Here is a 17,569-nt window from a genome sequence, read left to right on the forward strand (position 1 = left end):
ATTGATATATCTACTTGGATCGCAGACATCTTTGCGACCTGGGACAACAACAGGGACCGCAGACACCAACATGACCTTTGGTGGCATCTAGGATCATGGTGGTCCTCCATGAGGTCCAAAGTGAACCTTTCCTCATCTCAGGCCTCCATCATTGCCCAGAGCCAGGGGATCTCATGGCCAGGCAGCAGGTTCAGGGAGCTGAGTCTGCATCTGCAAAAGCACTAGGCTATTGAATACCACCATGCTGTCCTTACTGAGCACTGACAGCATTTCAATCTCAGCTCTCTGTCTAATCTGTCACTGCCATCACATCTCCAGTTCTGCTTCCTTCCATTGAGCAGGTACCACCCCATTTTTCCCCACCTTTCTGATCTGTCCATCACATTTTTGCTTCATCATAGTGGCATTTGGTGTCTTTGGACTATCACCTTTTTGATTCATACGGTGGTGACATTACCAGAGAATGCTTTAAATGAAAGAGTGAAAACCTAAACCAAACTCTGGGCTTAGTCAGTTTGCACCAGATGAGACATGCATTGAGGACAGAGAGTATACTGTGTGTTGAACGACATTTATCAGTGTCTTCCCACTAATTATTCAACAGCATATCCACTGCAACACTGTACTAGCTGGCGTTCACACAAACTAGAGTCTTCAGAGAGGAAGGAGCCTCAGTTAAGGGAATACATCCATGAGTCAACTATAAGGCATTTTCTCAATTAGTGATCAATGAAGGAGGGCCCAGGCCACGGTGGGTGGTTTCTGTCCTGGCCTGGTGGTCCTGGTTTTTTATAAGAAAGCAGGCTGAGCAAGCCATGGGAAGTAAGCCAGTAAGTAGCACACCTCCATGGCCTCTTGCATCAACTCCTGCCTTCAGGTTCCTGCCGTGCTTAAGTTTATATCCTAACTTCCTTTGGTGATAAACAGTATTATGAAAGTATAAGCTAAATAAACCCTTTTCTCTCTAACTTGTTTTCTGGTCATGTTGTTTGGTCACAGCAATAGAAATCCTAACTATGACAAGCAGCATCTCAATTTGAAAATCAAGTATCTCCAGGTATTACTATGTGTCTCCTGGGTAGGATATGATATCTTGCAAGCTGAGAACTACATAAACATGCTGTTGAAAGCAATGGCTCTCAGGTCAGGAGTGTATGACAATCTAATGAAAGGCACGTAACATGACTCTGCGCTTCAGAAAATTCTGCTATATTTGATTTGAGGTAAAGTTCCAGCATGGACATTTTCACACAGCTCAGGTGATAATGCTGAAGTATGATGAGGAAACAAACCCCAAATGATTAGAAAAGTCTTTCCCATCATATGGAGAGCTTATTACGTGACAGACTGCTGGACTCTGTTCTCTGGAGAGGAGCCAGGAGATGTGAGACAGACATTATTTTGTGCCCAGGTGGTGCTGAAAAAACCCGGTTTTAGAACAATGTACAAGAAGCTTTGTTCAAAGAAGCAACCACTGGATCTAGGGAAAGCGAGTGACTGTGGCCAACTCATGGGAGAGACCGGAAGCTATAAGGACAAGATGGATGAGCAGCCCCGACTCATCTTTCCAGTCTCTTGTTCTCACAAGAATAAACACATGTGAGCAAGAAGATTTATCTACTCAAGGTGTGCCAAGGACAGTGAGGCACTCAAGTCAGAAATAAATGGTTCCAAAAAAACAAAAAAAAAAAATCAAAGCAGGAGTGGGCAACAACCATCAGAAAACTGCCTAAATTATCCCAGAGGCAAGTGAATAGGGAGGGCTTCATTGTACAGTGAGATACCCAGGAACTGTGTTTTCTGGGAAAAGACCAACTCACTGACCAGCTATGGCCAATAGAAGTGACAGTACTAACACACAGATTACTGAATGCAAAGCTCATCATAGATGCTTTCTGGGTCAGTTGTATATTACTGTTGTCCTTGATATTGTCTTAGGATCTTTGTTGTGACTCAGAAGAGCACTGTCAATGGGATAGAAATTCCAAGAATGTTAGATTGAATCAGGAGGTTCACACAGAGAAAAAGAGATGGAGATAAGAATATGGCAATATGAAAAAGATGAGACATAGTGGAAATGGTTGTGTTTATTTAACAAGTAGATGCAAGGGCTGGGGAGATGGTTTAGCTGGTAAACCATTTGATGAACAAGTGTGAGGACATGAGTTTGATCTCCAGAACCCACAAAACACTGGAGAGGCACAGACAGATGGTATCATGGGGTTCATTGGCCATTCAATTTAGCTAATTGGTAACTCAAGGCCAGTGAGAGACTCTGTCTGGAAGGAAAGTGGATGGTGTCTGAGGGATGACACTTGAAGTTGATCTCTGTCTTCCAAATACACCTGCACGTTTTTATGTGCAGTGGCAAACACATCTACATCAAATACATACACCAAACATAGATTCTAAAAAAAAGACAAGGAAAATGAAACACGTATTTTAAAACTATTTACTATTACATACTTTTAATACCAGCACTCTGGAGGCTGGGTCAGGATTATAGGTTGTGGAGAGTCTTTGATACATAATGAGAGTCTGTCTGAGAGACCTAAAGTATGTTCTGAACCTGAAGTAGTGTGTTGAGCCTGAGGACACATACAGCCACAGGCAGGCCTTGAGTAGGAATTATCATTTTTGAGTAAACTGTAGAAAGGAATGCTGTTTACAGATACTGTTACTGTAGAACAAACTTAGCAGGAAGCTTGTCATAGCCATCCTCCTCCTTCTAATATAAGTAGGCTACAGTATAAATTGAACAGTTCTATTTCTGGGTATACCTTGCATGAGATGTTTTGTGATCTGAAGACTTCACCTTTGGATCACCTGTTTCCAGATACCTATGAATGTTCTCTCTCTCTCTCTCTCTCTCTCTCTCTCTCTCTCTCTCTCTCTCTCTTTCTCCCCTCCCCATTTTCTGAAACTCTTTCCTTGTTATTTGTTTTGCCTTTGCCCCTTGGTGCCACATTAGGTCCTGAAGAGTATGGTTGTTGAATCTACTGCTTTGTAGCAGAATCCTGAGTAGCCTGGAGTCCACCTTCCTTCTCAAATATTTTAAGGATTATTTATCAAGTTTGACTGGGTCTTTTGCTAATAATTTTCTTATACTTTATTCTGTTCCTGTAACCATTTTTAAACTCACTTGAGATGTATCTAATGTTTTCATTATCTAAGTTCTAAAATAATGGGATTATTCGAGTATATTCTCAAATCATATAATTATTGTATTATTTCAACTTATTTTGAGTGGTAGCTTTTAAGAGTAGCTAATAAGCTTCCATTCATGGTGGATATTTTCTGATGCATTTTATAATTGCATGAGCCCATTTTTAAAACACTTTATTTTTATGGGAATCATGTGAGGCTTCAATCAAAAGTTTATTCCTTTAGAGAACACATGGAGTCATAATTACAAAGCTATAAAATTCTCTTTGGAGATATATGCTGAATTAAGTAAAAATAGCACTTTCTAAAGCCATTTCTCATAGAAACATTAAACAATGAAATAACTGCTCTTTCTATCTTAAAATTTATGTTAAAGAATGTCATGTAATATAACTAAATTGACTTTTTATAATTAGAATATTATTCAACTTAAAATATTATTCAGCATGTACTTAATGAATGTTCACAAGCCAGCAATGGTAATGCACACCTTTAATCCCAGAACTCTGGAGTGAAAGGCAGGCAGATCTCTGAGTTCAAGAGCATTCTGACCTACATAAAGATTTTTAAACAACCAGAGACTAAACTCAGAAACTTGTCTTGAAATACAAAATCAAAGAAACAAGCAAACAAAGTATGCTCATAGTGTACCAGTCATCATGTTGGTCATTGAAGTTATAAAATTGAAAAGAAAGATGATATGATTAGCAGTTCCTGATGTTTCCAAAGTATTATGGGGAACTGAACATAAAAAGCTGTGTTTTATTTTTTGTTTTAAATTTTGAATGTAACAAGCTCACTAAGGCTGAATTATTTCTCAACGGAAAATAAAGAAGTTTAGCATATTTGTAGAAAGGGAAATATGATAAAAAAGTACACAAATGAATTTTAAAAAGAAACATGTGTCTGTGGGTGTACACACCATGAAGCTAGTGGAGACCATGGAAGAGAAGTGATTAGGCAGTAGAAGAGGAGGTGAAGCTGGGAGAGGAAGAGAGGAAGGAGAGAGGAGAAAAAGAGGAATGGGGGAAGAAAGAGAGGGAAGGGAGGAGAATAAGGAGGCTAGCAGCCATGGAGAACCACAGATGGGTTGAAAGCTGTCCTGGGTAGCAACTTCTATCAAAAGGTTAGATACTGGTTAAGAACTCTCATTGTGTGAACATCTTGCTAACTGAGCATTTCTAAATATATAAATCCTTTAGATAATCATTAAGTTTTAAGGGTCTCATTTCTACCAGGTACTGTGAGAATGGCAGATATCATCTGGGGTTCAGCTGAGCTTTATGGATGCAGCATGAGGGATGGCTCATGGGTGCCAGGACCTGCACATCTAGCTATCTGGAGCCCCGGTCAGAGCAGAGGTAGAAGATACAATAGAAGAAACAAATACATCAGTCAAAGAAAATGTTAAATATAAAAAATTTCTGACAAAATCATTGAGAAACCTAGCATACCATGAAAATACTTAACTTAAGAACTATAGGAATAGAAGGGGGAGAGTTCAAGCTCTAAGAACCAGAAAATATTTTCAATAAAATTATAGAAGGAACTTTTTCCAACCTAAAGAAAGAGATGACTATAAACATAAAAGAAGGTGATAGAAAACCAATTACATTGGACCACACAAAAAAAATCACCCCCCAAAACATAAAAATCAAAACACCAAATGGACCAAACAAAGAAAGACTATTAAAACCTATGAGAGATTAAAGGCCAAGTAACATACAAAAACAGACCTATCAAAATTCTATCCAACTTCTCAACAGAGACTGTAAATGCTTATAAGAACCTCAAGAGATGCCTTGCATCCTCTAAGAAACTGTAGATGCCAACGTAGATTACTATACCCAGCAAATTTTCAATCACTGTGGATGGAGAAAAACAAGATATTCCAACAAAAAATTAAATAATATCTATCTATCTATCTATAAATCCAAATCTACAGAAAATACTAGAAAGGAAGCTCAAACCCAAGGAGGCTAGCTATACCTGATTAAAAAAAAAACATGAAATAAATAAATTTGCATGAGCAAAACAAAGAAAAACATACACATGCACACACACACACACATACACACTAACACCACAAACACCAAAATAACAAGAATTAACAATCAATGATCATTAATAACTCTCAATAACAATGGAATCAATTCCCCAATAAAAAGAGATAGGTTAACAGAATGGATTTGAATACAGGATCTATCATTCTCATGCATACGAGAAACACATCTCAGCTACAAAAATAGACATTACCTAAGATTGAAGGGCTGAAAAAAGGTTTTCAAACAAATAGACTTAAGTGGCAATCCACAGTAACCATTCTAATAACTAATAAAATAGACTTTCAACCAAAGTAATCAAACAAGATAGATACTTTTTACTCATCAAAAACTCACCCAGAAAATATCTCATTTCTGCACATCAATGCCCCAAATACAAAGGCACCAGCATTTGTAAAAGAAACATTATTAAAGCTTAAATCACATATTAAACCCTATAAATAAATAATGAGAGACTTCAAAATCCCACTCTCACAAACGAACAGACATCAAGAAAGAAACTAAACAGAGAAATAATGAAACAAACTGATGTTATGAATCAAATGTTCCTAACAGATATCTACAGAACGTTTCACCCAATCATAAAAGAAAATACCTTCTCCTCAGCATCTCACAGAATCCTTTTTCAAAACTGACCATACTGTTGGTCACAAAAAAAGCTTCAAGAAATGCAAGAAAATTGAAATAACTCCTTGTAACTTATCACACCACCACGGATTAAAACTGGACTTCAATAACAACAGAAATAACAGAGAACCTAAAAACTCTTGGAAACTGAACAACTGTCTACTCAATGATACGTGTGTCAGAAAAGAAATAAAGACAGAAATTAAAAACTAAAGGAGATCAAGAGGATACAAATTGGGAAGGAACAATAGCTGAGGCACTAAGATTAACAATTAATAAATGGGACCTCATCAAGCTGAAATACTTTTGCAAGGCTAAGGGCACCATCAATAGGACAAAATGGCAGTCTACATAATGGGAGAATATCTTGACCAACCCTATCTTTGATACAGAATTAATATGAGTATTAATATTAAATATTTATATTAATATAAAGAACCCAAGAAATCAGAGACCATTAAACCTAATAATTCAATCTAAAAATGGAGTATAGACTTAAACAGAGAATTCTCAACTGAAGACTCTAATGGCTGAGCAGCATGTAAAGAAATGTTCAATGCCCTTAGTCATCATTAAAATACAAATCAAATCCACTCAGAGTTTTCATCTTAAATTTCTCAGGATGGCTAAGAGAAAAGATTCAAGCACTTGCTGAGGAGGTTGTGGAGCAGGGGAACATTCCTTCATTGCTGGTGGAAGTAAAAACTTGTATAATCATGTTGGAAACAAATTTGGCAATTTCTCAGATAATTGGGAATAGTTCTACTCCAAGACCCAGCTATACTGATCCTGAGTATATACTCAAAAGATGCTCTACCATACTACAAGGACACTTCACTATGATGAAATCTTTGAAGAGGGTTCTGAGCATTTTCTAGTTAGGTTTCTATGTTTGTGATAAAACATCACAATCAAAAAACAATTTGGAAAATAAAGGGTTCATTTATTTGGCTTATAGTTCTACCTAAGGCTCTAAAATATTTCCATAATCCTGAAAAATCACCTGGTCATGTTGCAGGCTCATGTTCAGGTTTCATTATTTTGCTTCAGAGGACCACCTGACCCTGAGATGATAATACCCACGGTGGGATGAGCCTTTCCTCACCAATCAGCAAACAAGAACATGTCTTACAGGCAAGTTCACAGACCAACCTGATGGACCAATTCCTCAGTTGAGATTCCCTCTTCCTAGATATGTCTAGGTTTGTGCTAAGGCCATACAAAACTAACTGGAACAGAGCATATAGCTCTTTGAAGTATTTTAATTCTCAGCAGAATCTGAATATCTCAAATGACTTAGTATCTATCTATCAAGATACATTGGTCTTTAGCTTTGTAGTGCTTGCTTATGCCTGTTTATCAAATAACACATGGCATACACATATATACACAGTGGGGAGGTTACACACACACACACACACACACACACACAAACACAAACAAACAAAAGCAGGTACACATGGCTCATTATCTTACTTGTTCCATGATTTTTAACATTAATTCTTATATCTGAAATTGTTGCTGCAATACCAATGTATTAAGTATATTTGAATGTTCACTAAATATCACTTAAATTGAAACCAGATTAACTTGCAAATAACTTAATAAGTAAAAAAATAATCTTGGATATGAATATATAAAATGAGCTTTCAGTACAGATTCCAGCTGCACAAAGCTGTGGGTTTTAGGAAACGAAACTTAGGCTTCTTCATTTGTCCCTTGGAATAGTCCATGAATAATTTATAAAATGTGAATTGTAGAGAGGTTGTATAAATATACAACCTCAGTGGTAATCAAAGAAATGGAGTTTAAAACTCCATTTTTAGAATACTAGAACAAGTTAATGTATTGCCCAGTCTTAGAAAAAATTATACAATCTTTCTGAAAGGTAGTATTAGGAATTTATTAAGGGCTTTAAAACATTACTGCTAATACACTTTCATAACCATGTTTCACATTTAAAGGGACAATGAGATTGTGAAAAACATTTCTACACACAAAAGTTATTACCACAGTTAAATAAATAAAATAAAAACCAACCTAAATTGCAGTGATATTTCATAAATCATAGATCATCTATGTAACAGAATCATACAAATATTTAAGTGTATTTGAAATTTATGTAATGCACATCAAAATTCATCATCTCATGTTGAAAGAAAAAGAACACTCACAGGTATTCATTATGAATAAATACACATTTGTAGCAACATCTGGATGTATTAAAATGATTTTGGGTTTTGGTCTCTTTGAGCTTGCATGTTCAAATTTTCTACAATATACATGTTTTTTAATCAGAGTACTTGTAAATCATAAGACACATGTTGCCATAAATTATATACAGACCCCGGCAAATTGAAATTTTGTTTGCTATGATTTAGGAACCACAAACACAGTATACACAAAGGAAGTCCAGGTTACATGGTGGCATACAAGGCTCCTCTCAGTAATATCAGTGCATGACTGTCTAAGCTGACCTCATTACTATAATAATTTTAAGAAAATTTATTGTTTTTATTTTTATTATTGATATTGTTATTGCTAGTATTTTCTAGAAGAAAAGATGAAACACACAGGAAAAACCAAACTAAAACAGCAACAAAAAACTCTCAACAGAGTCACAGAAAAATGTGCCATAAATGTGATCTAAAAATATAAGATTAAGAAGCAGATACAAAGAACTTCCTGTCCAGAGCATGCTTGAAGGATGAAAAACAAGCTTGAGTCATATTAGTCGCACATGAAGACAGTGTCTCCCACCTGCATGTGTTTGAACACTTGGTCCCTAATGGTTGGTGCTGTTTGGGAATGTTATTAAACCTTTAGGAAGCAGTGCTATACTGAAGGAAATATGTCACTAAGGGCAGCCTTTGAAAGCTTAGATCCAGATCCTATTTTAAGCTCTCCACAAAAGAATTTAAGTCTCTGTTCAATATTCTCAAGAGAGATGTAAATCCTAAATTTCCTCAACAATTAATTGACAAAAGAGAGGTAATCTCACAATAAGTAGAAGCTATTACTAATCGATATATAGTCTGATTAGTTGTCGGCGGTGCTATTACAGTCCTTTGACAAAAGATGATCAATATAGATTTATATATCCTTAAATAGGGCCTTCACGACTCTCTGAGTGTGGAAGGAGCAACTGTTGGTGCTTCTGCCCTGATTTTACAAGAACTCTGAAAAATTGGCTTTAAAAACAAAAGAGGGGGAACGATACCCCCACAGAAGGAGTCCCCCTGAAATATTCTCCATCATGCCTTGTTCACTTTTATCTCTCTAAAGCTGAAAGCTCTTGGCAAATCTGCTGCTGACTGCCTCTGGCACCACTGAGACCAACAAAACTTTGCCACAGATATGGGGAAGGACCCTCTTACCCTTAAAGGGAATGGCCCAGACCCAGTTCCCTTATGGGGCCAAGGATTGATATGCCTGTCTGATACCACAGAAGGCACAGCTACCAAAAAGATTAATAAAAAAATATATACCCCCACAAAGCCAGGCCCAACCATAAATACGATGAATAACAATTTACATCCAGGGAAGAGAAATCTCCCTGAGAATTCCCTTCTTTTTCCTTTCCAGGTAAAAATGAATCACCCGTGATGTCTGCTGTTGGAAGTTCTAATCCAGATGCTGGCCTCCGAACTTACACTACTCAGACCTTTGAAGGGCCACTGACAAGAACATCAAACAGCTAGAGATTGACATCACTAATCTGAAGAAATCCCTCGTTTCGCTGTCTGAAGAGACCTCCTAAAATCGCAAAGATCGTTATTGGACTTGATTTACTCTATTACAATAGAAAAGGCTCCGGACTGTGTACAGCTCTTAAAGAAGAAAGTTGCCTTTACATAGACAAGACAAGGAGGGTTAAAGAGAGCATGAAACAGGTAGTGAAGATCCTAAGAAAAATCAGAGAGAGAAAGAGACAGATGAAGGCTGGTACAAGAATTGGTTTTCAGCCTCTCCAAGGTTGTCAACCCTATTTCCTCCCATCTTGGGACCATTATTTGGGTTCTTTTTGCTTTTTTTCTGCTGGTCCCTGGCTGTCAAGTAGGTGGACTAACTCTGTAATACAACAGATAAATAATTTGTTAGCAAAACCTACTCAGAAACATTATCATTAGTTAGCTATGGAGGACCACGAGACTCAAGATGAGGTTGTTACTTTATACAGGGTGTTTCCAAAACCCATCTCCACCCAACCTAAAAGGGGGGACTTCTGCCCCTAGACCAAGCAGAGAGGGGCCACCCAGAACACCCTCTGACAGGCAATCTGAATTCTTGCTTAGGCTGCGAGGCTAAGCACTGCAAGGGAATATAAATAAAAGATAAAAATATCTGGGTTCCCTGAGGGACAAGCCTGACTGCATAGGGGTTGATGTCAAAAGTATCCCCTCTCCAGCAAAAAGACATTGGGACGGGTGTGGCCCTCATGCCTCACTGGACAACGACAGGGGGACTGGAGCCATTACATGGTCTCCTTCAAACACTGGAGGTCAGGCCTCTATCCCCGCCTTCGCAAGTTTAGAATTGCCACAGCCCTTCTATACTTAGAGAAGGGAAGAGATGTCAGGGACATCCCTGCTTACCCACTGAAGGCCTAAAATCAGCCATAGGCCTAAAATCAGCAATAGGCCTGTCATACATGTATACTAACACCAAGTCTTGAGTCTCAGTGGAAAAACATTGAAACAGATGGCTATAAGCTAATGTAAACAGGCAGCTTTTGTGGAAATTTACAAGCCTGAGTAGTCATAGACCTTGTAAATAGGTAGCTTTGGCAGACAATACTAACTTAGATAAGGACAAGCGAGTCATAGGCAGAGTCATAGTGACTTGTCCCCTGAACCTTCACCCAGCCAATACCCGGTTCTGATGATATCTGTATTCCCCCTGAACACCCACACTGCAGTGTCATTCCCTTCCCCACATCCTGCCTTTCTCTGTTTATAACCCCTGTGTAAATGAATTACGATTTGAGAAAAAATAAATTATATATAAAAAAAGAAAGCTTAGATCCTCACCCTACTTTCTAAGCTTTCTCTGATTCCTATGTAGGGATAAAATATGATTGGCTGAGCTTCCTGTCCCTGTTGCCAGCCCAGGACACCTTGTTCTCTAGGAATATATACATTTGTTTTTGCAGACCAAAATAAATTCTTTCATTATTAAGTTGCATACAGGCCTGTTATTATATCTGAGAAATGAAAATGGAACTAATAAACACTAAATTATAAGGTGACAGAGAATGTATAGAAGACAGGAGAATAAAGCTATGGGAAGGAATCATTACATTTGCCAAAAGCGTCTTCATTTTTTTTTTTTTTTTATTGTTGGAGAGACAGAACTGACATCTCAAGGTGTTATCTGGAAACAAAACAAAAAAGAAAAAACAAAATAACAACAACAAGATCCAAAACAAAACAAGACAAAAAGCTCAAATCAGGGTGAGGTTCTCAGTGCATGGCATAGGCTGTCAGAGTGTTCCCAAATGTCATTATCAATTTATCTTTCAATTCGAATTCATCGTTCAAAATAAAAAATGGGCTTTATCACGACATTTTAAACACATACATAATGAACTTTAACTAGATGCTTACCTGATACCCTCTTTCTTGAAAATTTTCTCCCTTTTTCCTGTCTTGTCATGTGTATTTTACAAAGCTGGAGTCTACAAGTAATTGTATGATGTTTGCTTTTTATGTATCATCTGATCTTGCTCCACTCTCCCCATTCCACTAAGTCATTTATTCCTATCCAGAGTCCTCTTTTCTCCAGTGTTACAAACATACACACACATACACATTAATGAACACACACACACACACACACACACTCACACACACACCACACTTAGCTGGATTCTATATGTGATAAAAAGCAGATGACATTTTGCTGAGTCTGTCTTATTTCATTTCCTTCTTTTTCACTGATAAGTGAATCTATCTATCTATCTATCTATCTATCTATCTATCTCTATCTATCTGTCTGCCTGCCTACATTTGTGTGTGTGTCTGTGTGTATCTGTTTCAATATCTAGATAATTCTCTCTGTATCTATCTATCTATCTATCTATCTATCTATCTATCTATCTATCTATCATCTATCTATATAGTTCTCTCTATCATCTATCTATGTATCTATGTATGTATCTATGTATCTATGTATCTATCCATCTATCTATCCATCTATCTATCTATAGAGTTCTCTATGAATCTATATTTCTATACCTAGCTCTGTCTCTCTTTATCTGTACACATATACAAATTATATATATATATATATATATATATATATATATATATATATATATATATATATATATATATATATATATATATAGAGAGAGAGAGAGAGAGAGAGAGAGAGAGAGAGAGAGAGAGAGAGAGATTGAGAAGGGAGGTAGGGAAGGAAGCAAACATACCAATGTCAATGCTTCCCAGAACAGCACAAGACTAGTAGAGATACAAGAAAAAAAATAGTACAGGTCTTATAGGCTTAAGGAAGAACTCTGGAGGTGGGGGGGGGTCTGGTAAGTTGATATTGTTGTTTTTCCTATAGGGTTGCAAACCTCTTCAGCTCCTTCAGTCCTTTCTTTAACTCCTCCATTGGGGACCCTGTGCTCAGTCCAATGGTTGGTTGCGAGCACCTACCTCTGTATTTGTCAGGCTCTGGCAGAGCCTCTCAGGAGACAGCTATATCAGGCTCCTGTCAGCAAGTACTTCTTGGCATTCACAATAGTGTCTGGGTTTGATGTCTGTATATGGGATGGATCCCCATGTGGGGCAGTCTCTGGATGGCCTTTCCTTCAGTCTCTGTTCCACACTTTGTCTCCATATTTTCTCCCATGAATATTTTGGTCTTCCTTCTTATTGCGCTTCATGTAGTCTGTGAATTGTATCTTGAGTATTCTGAGCTTTTTGGCTAATAGCCATTTATCAGTAAGTACATACCATGTGTGTTATTTTGTGACTGGGTTATCTCACTCAGGATGATATTTTCTAGTTCTATATATTTGCCTAAGAATTTCATGAAGTCTTGTTTTCAAATAGCTATATAGTACTCCATTGTGTAAATGTATCACATTTTCTGTATCCATTCCTCTGTTGAAGGACAGAGGTATCCGATCCTTCTCTCTGGGTCTCAGAATAAGTAACATGAAACAATGTGGGTAGGAAATAAACCTTTCTCCTTACACAGCACTAATACCTGGAGGCTGCTCATTCTTGTAAGCTATCATATTCATTTTCTCTTGTATATGGGTCTTATCTCTGTCTTGCTCACTTTTAAGATATCTGTTTTTTTTCTCCATGTCTTAATGTTGGTTCTTTTAATTTTACAAACTTTATTATTTCCAAATAAAATAAACATGACATACCATAATTAACTATGTCTGTCATCTACACATCTCAAGGAAATTCTACATAGTTAGAATAGCCATTATTTTCAATTTTAACCATTTAGTGTTGGTTGTATTTTATATATGCATCCACCACTAAATATGAAAACTCCATGACAAATTTAAACTAGAAACACGATTAGTTTTTTTGTGCCTCTTACAATAAATTGATTAATTTTGCCAATGGATTTATGGTTTCATTTCCAAAAGTAAAACAATCACTACATATGTTTTAGAGTTTTACAGCTGTGAGCAGACACCATGACCAAGGCAAGTCTTATAAAAGACAACTTTTAATTGGGATGGTTTACAGGTTCAGAGGTTTAGTCCATCATCAGCAAGGTGGGAGCATAGCAGCATCTAGGCAGGCATGATGCAGATAGAGCTGAGAGTTCTACATCTTCATCTAAAGGCTGCTAGTGGAAGACTGGCTTCAAGGCAGCTAGGATGAAGGTCTTAAAGCCACACCCACAGTGACAAAGCTCCTCCAACAGGGCCACAGCTTCTATTAGTAACAGTCTCTGGGATGAGCATATACAAACGATCACATTCCACTCCCTGGCTCCCGTAGGCTTCTCCAAACATATGAGTCTATGGGCCAAACCAAAACATAGCATATTGTAAAATACAATTAGTCCAACTTCAAAAGTCCTCATAGTCTATAGCAGTCTCAACAATGTTAAAAGTCCAAAGTTCAAAGTTTCTTCTGAGATTCATCCAATCACTTAACTGTAATTTCCAAAGCAAGACAGGAAACCAGCTGGGCAAACTCCAGACTCTGCATGCATCTCCATGTCTGATATCAAAGCAGTTTTCAGATCTTCAATTCCTTTTTTATCTTTGTTGAGTGTAACAAACTTCTTTCTCCTAGGCTGATTCCACTCCCAGTTAGCTGCTTTCTTCAGCAGATAGCCTATGGCTCTAGCATCTTGAACATCTTGGGTGCTCCAAGACAACTTCAATGTTATAGTTTCAATGTCTGCAACCCACACATGATATTCTGGGCTCCTCCAAAGGGCTGGCATCACTTCTCCAGCTCTGACCCCTGTAGCACTCTAAGCTCAGATTGATCCACACCAACCTGTTGTTCTTGGTGATCATCCCATGGTACTGGCATCTCCAATATACTGTTTTTTTTTTTTTCTGCAACTAGGCTTCACCAATAGCCTCTCATAGGCTCTTTTCACGGTGCCAATCCTCAACTCTTTTGCATAACCTCTTCTGTCTTGGGCCTTCAACTACAACTGAGGCTGTACCTCCACCAATGTCCTTCTATGGCCTCTCACAGTCTCAAACTTCAGCTGCTCTCCATGACACCTTCATACATTCAAAACCAGTACCATCTGGGTGACTCTTAGCCATTACCAAGTATAACTTCAGCACGAGGTACAACCTTAGCTATCTCTGGAACAGAGCTTCTTTGTCCTTTCAGAAAGCACTTCCTAGAAGATTTCACCTCAGTAATGCTGGTCTCTTCTTAGTCACTACTAATTTCTTAGCTCCAGCTAACAGCATCAGTTTTCCCAGTAGTCCCTTCTACTTTTCACTCTAAAGCCAGAGCAACATGGCTGAAGCTGCCGTGTTCTACAGCTTGCTGGGGCTGGAACACCCCCACCCCCATTCTATTACGAGCTTTCTGTTTTCCTACTCCCTCTCTTCCTAAGCTTGGCTTTCCTGGAACTTGCTCTGTAGATTTACCTTGAACTCAAGAGATCCTCTGGCCTGGCTCCTGGGATTAAAGTTGTGTTACTTGCTCTGTCCCAGGCTGGCCTTGAACTCAGATATCTGCTTGGATCTCTGGAATTAAAGGTGTGTAGTTCCATGCCTGGACCTAAATTTAGTTGGATGGTATATTGTCCCAATGTCACTACTCCCTTAATTCAATATAATATCCTTGAACACAGCACTTCACTCCATTTCACTTCCTGGTGTCCCTTTAATACTTGAACCATATATTTTATGTTTTTCTTTTTTCAACTTTCTCCTTTTCATTAAAATGTTCTTCATAAGAGTGAACTTTAGTAACTCCACAACAGAGTCTACACCAGGCTGTTTTGAGACTTCATTTTTCAAAGCAATTTATCTAAATCTCTTCACCTTAGCCTCAGACAGACTCTTCAGACAATGGCAAAAAGCAGCCACATTTTTCTCCAAAATACTACAAAAACAGTCTCTAGGCCACGTACTGAAATTCTTCTCCATTGAACCATCTTGGGCCAAGTATGAACAGGTCAAATCACTCTCTGTAATAGAGTTTTATAGTCCTATTAGTATAGCCCAATAAGCCCCATTTAAAGCATTCCACTGCTTTCCAAATCCAAAGTCCCCAAATCCACATTCTTTCAAACAAAAGCATGGTCAGGTCTATCACAGTAATATCTTACTCCTGGTACCAACTTCTATCTTAGGGCTTTACTGCTGGAATAGATACTGTGACCAAGACAAGTCTTTAATTGGGCTGGCTGACAGGTTCAGAGGTCCAGTCCATAATCATCAAGGTTGGAGCATGGCAGCATCTAGGCAGGCATGATACAGACAGATTTGAGAGTTCTACATCTTCATCTGAAGGCTGCTAGTGGAAGACTGGCTTCTAGGCAGCTTAAAGCCACACCCACACTGACAAAGCTACTCCAACAGGGCCACACCTTCTAATAGTGATCTTCCCTGGGTTGAGCATTACAAACCATCACAGCATATTTTTACAAACTTTAGACATTGTCATCAAGTACTGTGATTAGCTCTTTTCCCATCTTCCCCCTCTTTTCCTTCAAGACTTCGTAATCAGTAGCATAATATGTTTAAAGCATTAGATCAACCAGTAAGGGTATGGTGGCAAGGTACAAAATGTCATGGCCCATGTAGCTCACTTGTTAGGGAGTAGGGAGAAAGATGTCAACTTCCTATCCACATATCATTGCAAATATGATAAAAGACATTAGGCAGTGGCACACATGTGCTCATCTTAATACAATACACAGCAGTTTGTTCACATTCCTGTACTGTAATCCTACCAATAAGCAATACTTGTACAGAGAGAGCAGTAAAAACGTTCTAGATGTATTTTATCATAAATATGTCAAATGTGACTAGCAGAGGAAATTAAGTCATAATATGAGCCAAATCATAAAAGTAAACTTTATACAGCATAATACAGCAAGTAGAACATGGCCTAGTCAAGAGGGCTTATGGGTATGTGAGGAGAGTGGTTCCTTTTCTTTTCTAAAATTAATTCCAATGGGACAGTTAACTGATGGTACTTCTATTTGAAAAGAGAAAGAACATGTAGCTTTCTCAATATAGATAATGGTTAGAGAAGAAACATATAACTGCATGTTACCTACTGTCAGAAGTCACTGAGCATGCACATAAAATCAGATTGTTTGGGCCTATAAACATATTTAAAGGATTCTCAGAGTGTGGAACAATCTTTGTTGCAATTTAAGTGTGAGAGTTGAGATAGAAAGTGGCATAAGGAAGATTTCAGTTTCTAAGGGAAAAAAAAAAAACCCAGTTAGTAACTACAGGAAAGAAATACGGGTGGGCTGGAAGAGAGGAAGAGCTTCACCACATATATTTTAAGTTAAAAGTTATCCCTGGCCTCTAGATGATATATCAAAGGGACTTTTGCTAACTGTGTCCTGGATATTCACAGAGGAACATTTGGAATGGACCCAAGTAAAATTAAGCTAATATTAAACATAAATACTATCATATGACCTCAGGGACTAATGCTGGAGGAGTTTATTACATATCACCTATTAGGATGCTACATAGTAACAAACAACAAACAAAGGAACATCTGAATTACCTTTCTCCAATTTCTTCTGTTACATTTTCAATTTCAGATTGAATCCTTTTGTTTTCTTCTGACTGTGCTGCAAATACTGTCGAAAGATCTTTGAAGTCTTTTGAAACATTAGAAAGCTCAACATCCCATGTTTTTTTCTTAATAAAAAGAATACAAGAGTTACTTTTAAATCTTTAGGAATTTAAAATTAATTTTTTTATGTTAACAAAATTAGTTTTAGGCACTCAACTTAAAAATTAAGTACAGGGCATAGGTTTTGCGGGAAGAAAGGAAACATCCCACTTACTGCGGAATAAAAATTACTAAGTGCCTCCAGGTACTCCTGTTCATATTTTCTTTGTTTCCAGCAATATTGATCGAACAGTTTTTTCAAATCATCTACCTAGAAAAACACAAGAAAATAACTGAATTGAGGATATTTCCTTTATTTGTATAAGTAAGAAAGGTATTGCATTTTACTTTATGTAGTTTCCTTAGGGAACACTTACTAACATAGTATAA

At 37.6% G+C, this 17,569-nt stretch overlaps 1 protein-coding gene across 1 annotated transcript in view; it reads right to left on the reverse strand.

Annotated features, from left to right (window-relative positions):
- Ccdc178 (coiled-coil domain containing 178) overlaps nucleotides 1–17,569 on the reverse strand; it is a 298,089-nt gene that overhangs the window by 218,367 nt on the left and 62,153 nt on the right. Inside the window, exons 11-12 of the mRNA XM_028774890.1 lie at nucleotides 17,355–17,450; nucleotides 17,069–17,205 (exon numbers count right to left, since the gene is read on the reverse strand). Of these exons, the coding sequence (XP_028630723.1) occupies nucleotides 17,069–17,205; nucleotides 17,355–17,450 (233 nt within the window). The remainder of the gene's footprint in view (nucleotides 1–17,068; nucleotides 17,206–17,354; nucleotides 17,451–17,569) is intronic.

The sequence above is a fragment of the Grammomys surdaster genome, unplaced genomic scaffold (genome assembly GCF_004785775.1).
Source record: "Grammomys surdaster isolate TR1022 unplaced genomic scaffold, NIH_TR_1.0 243, whole genome shotgun sequence".
In the NCBI taxonomy this organism is placed as follows: Eukaryota; Metazoa; Chordata; class Mammalia; order Rodentia; family Muridae; genus Grammomys; species Grammomys surdaster.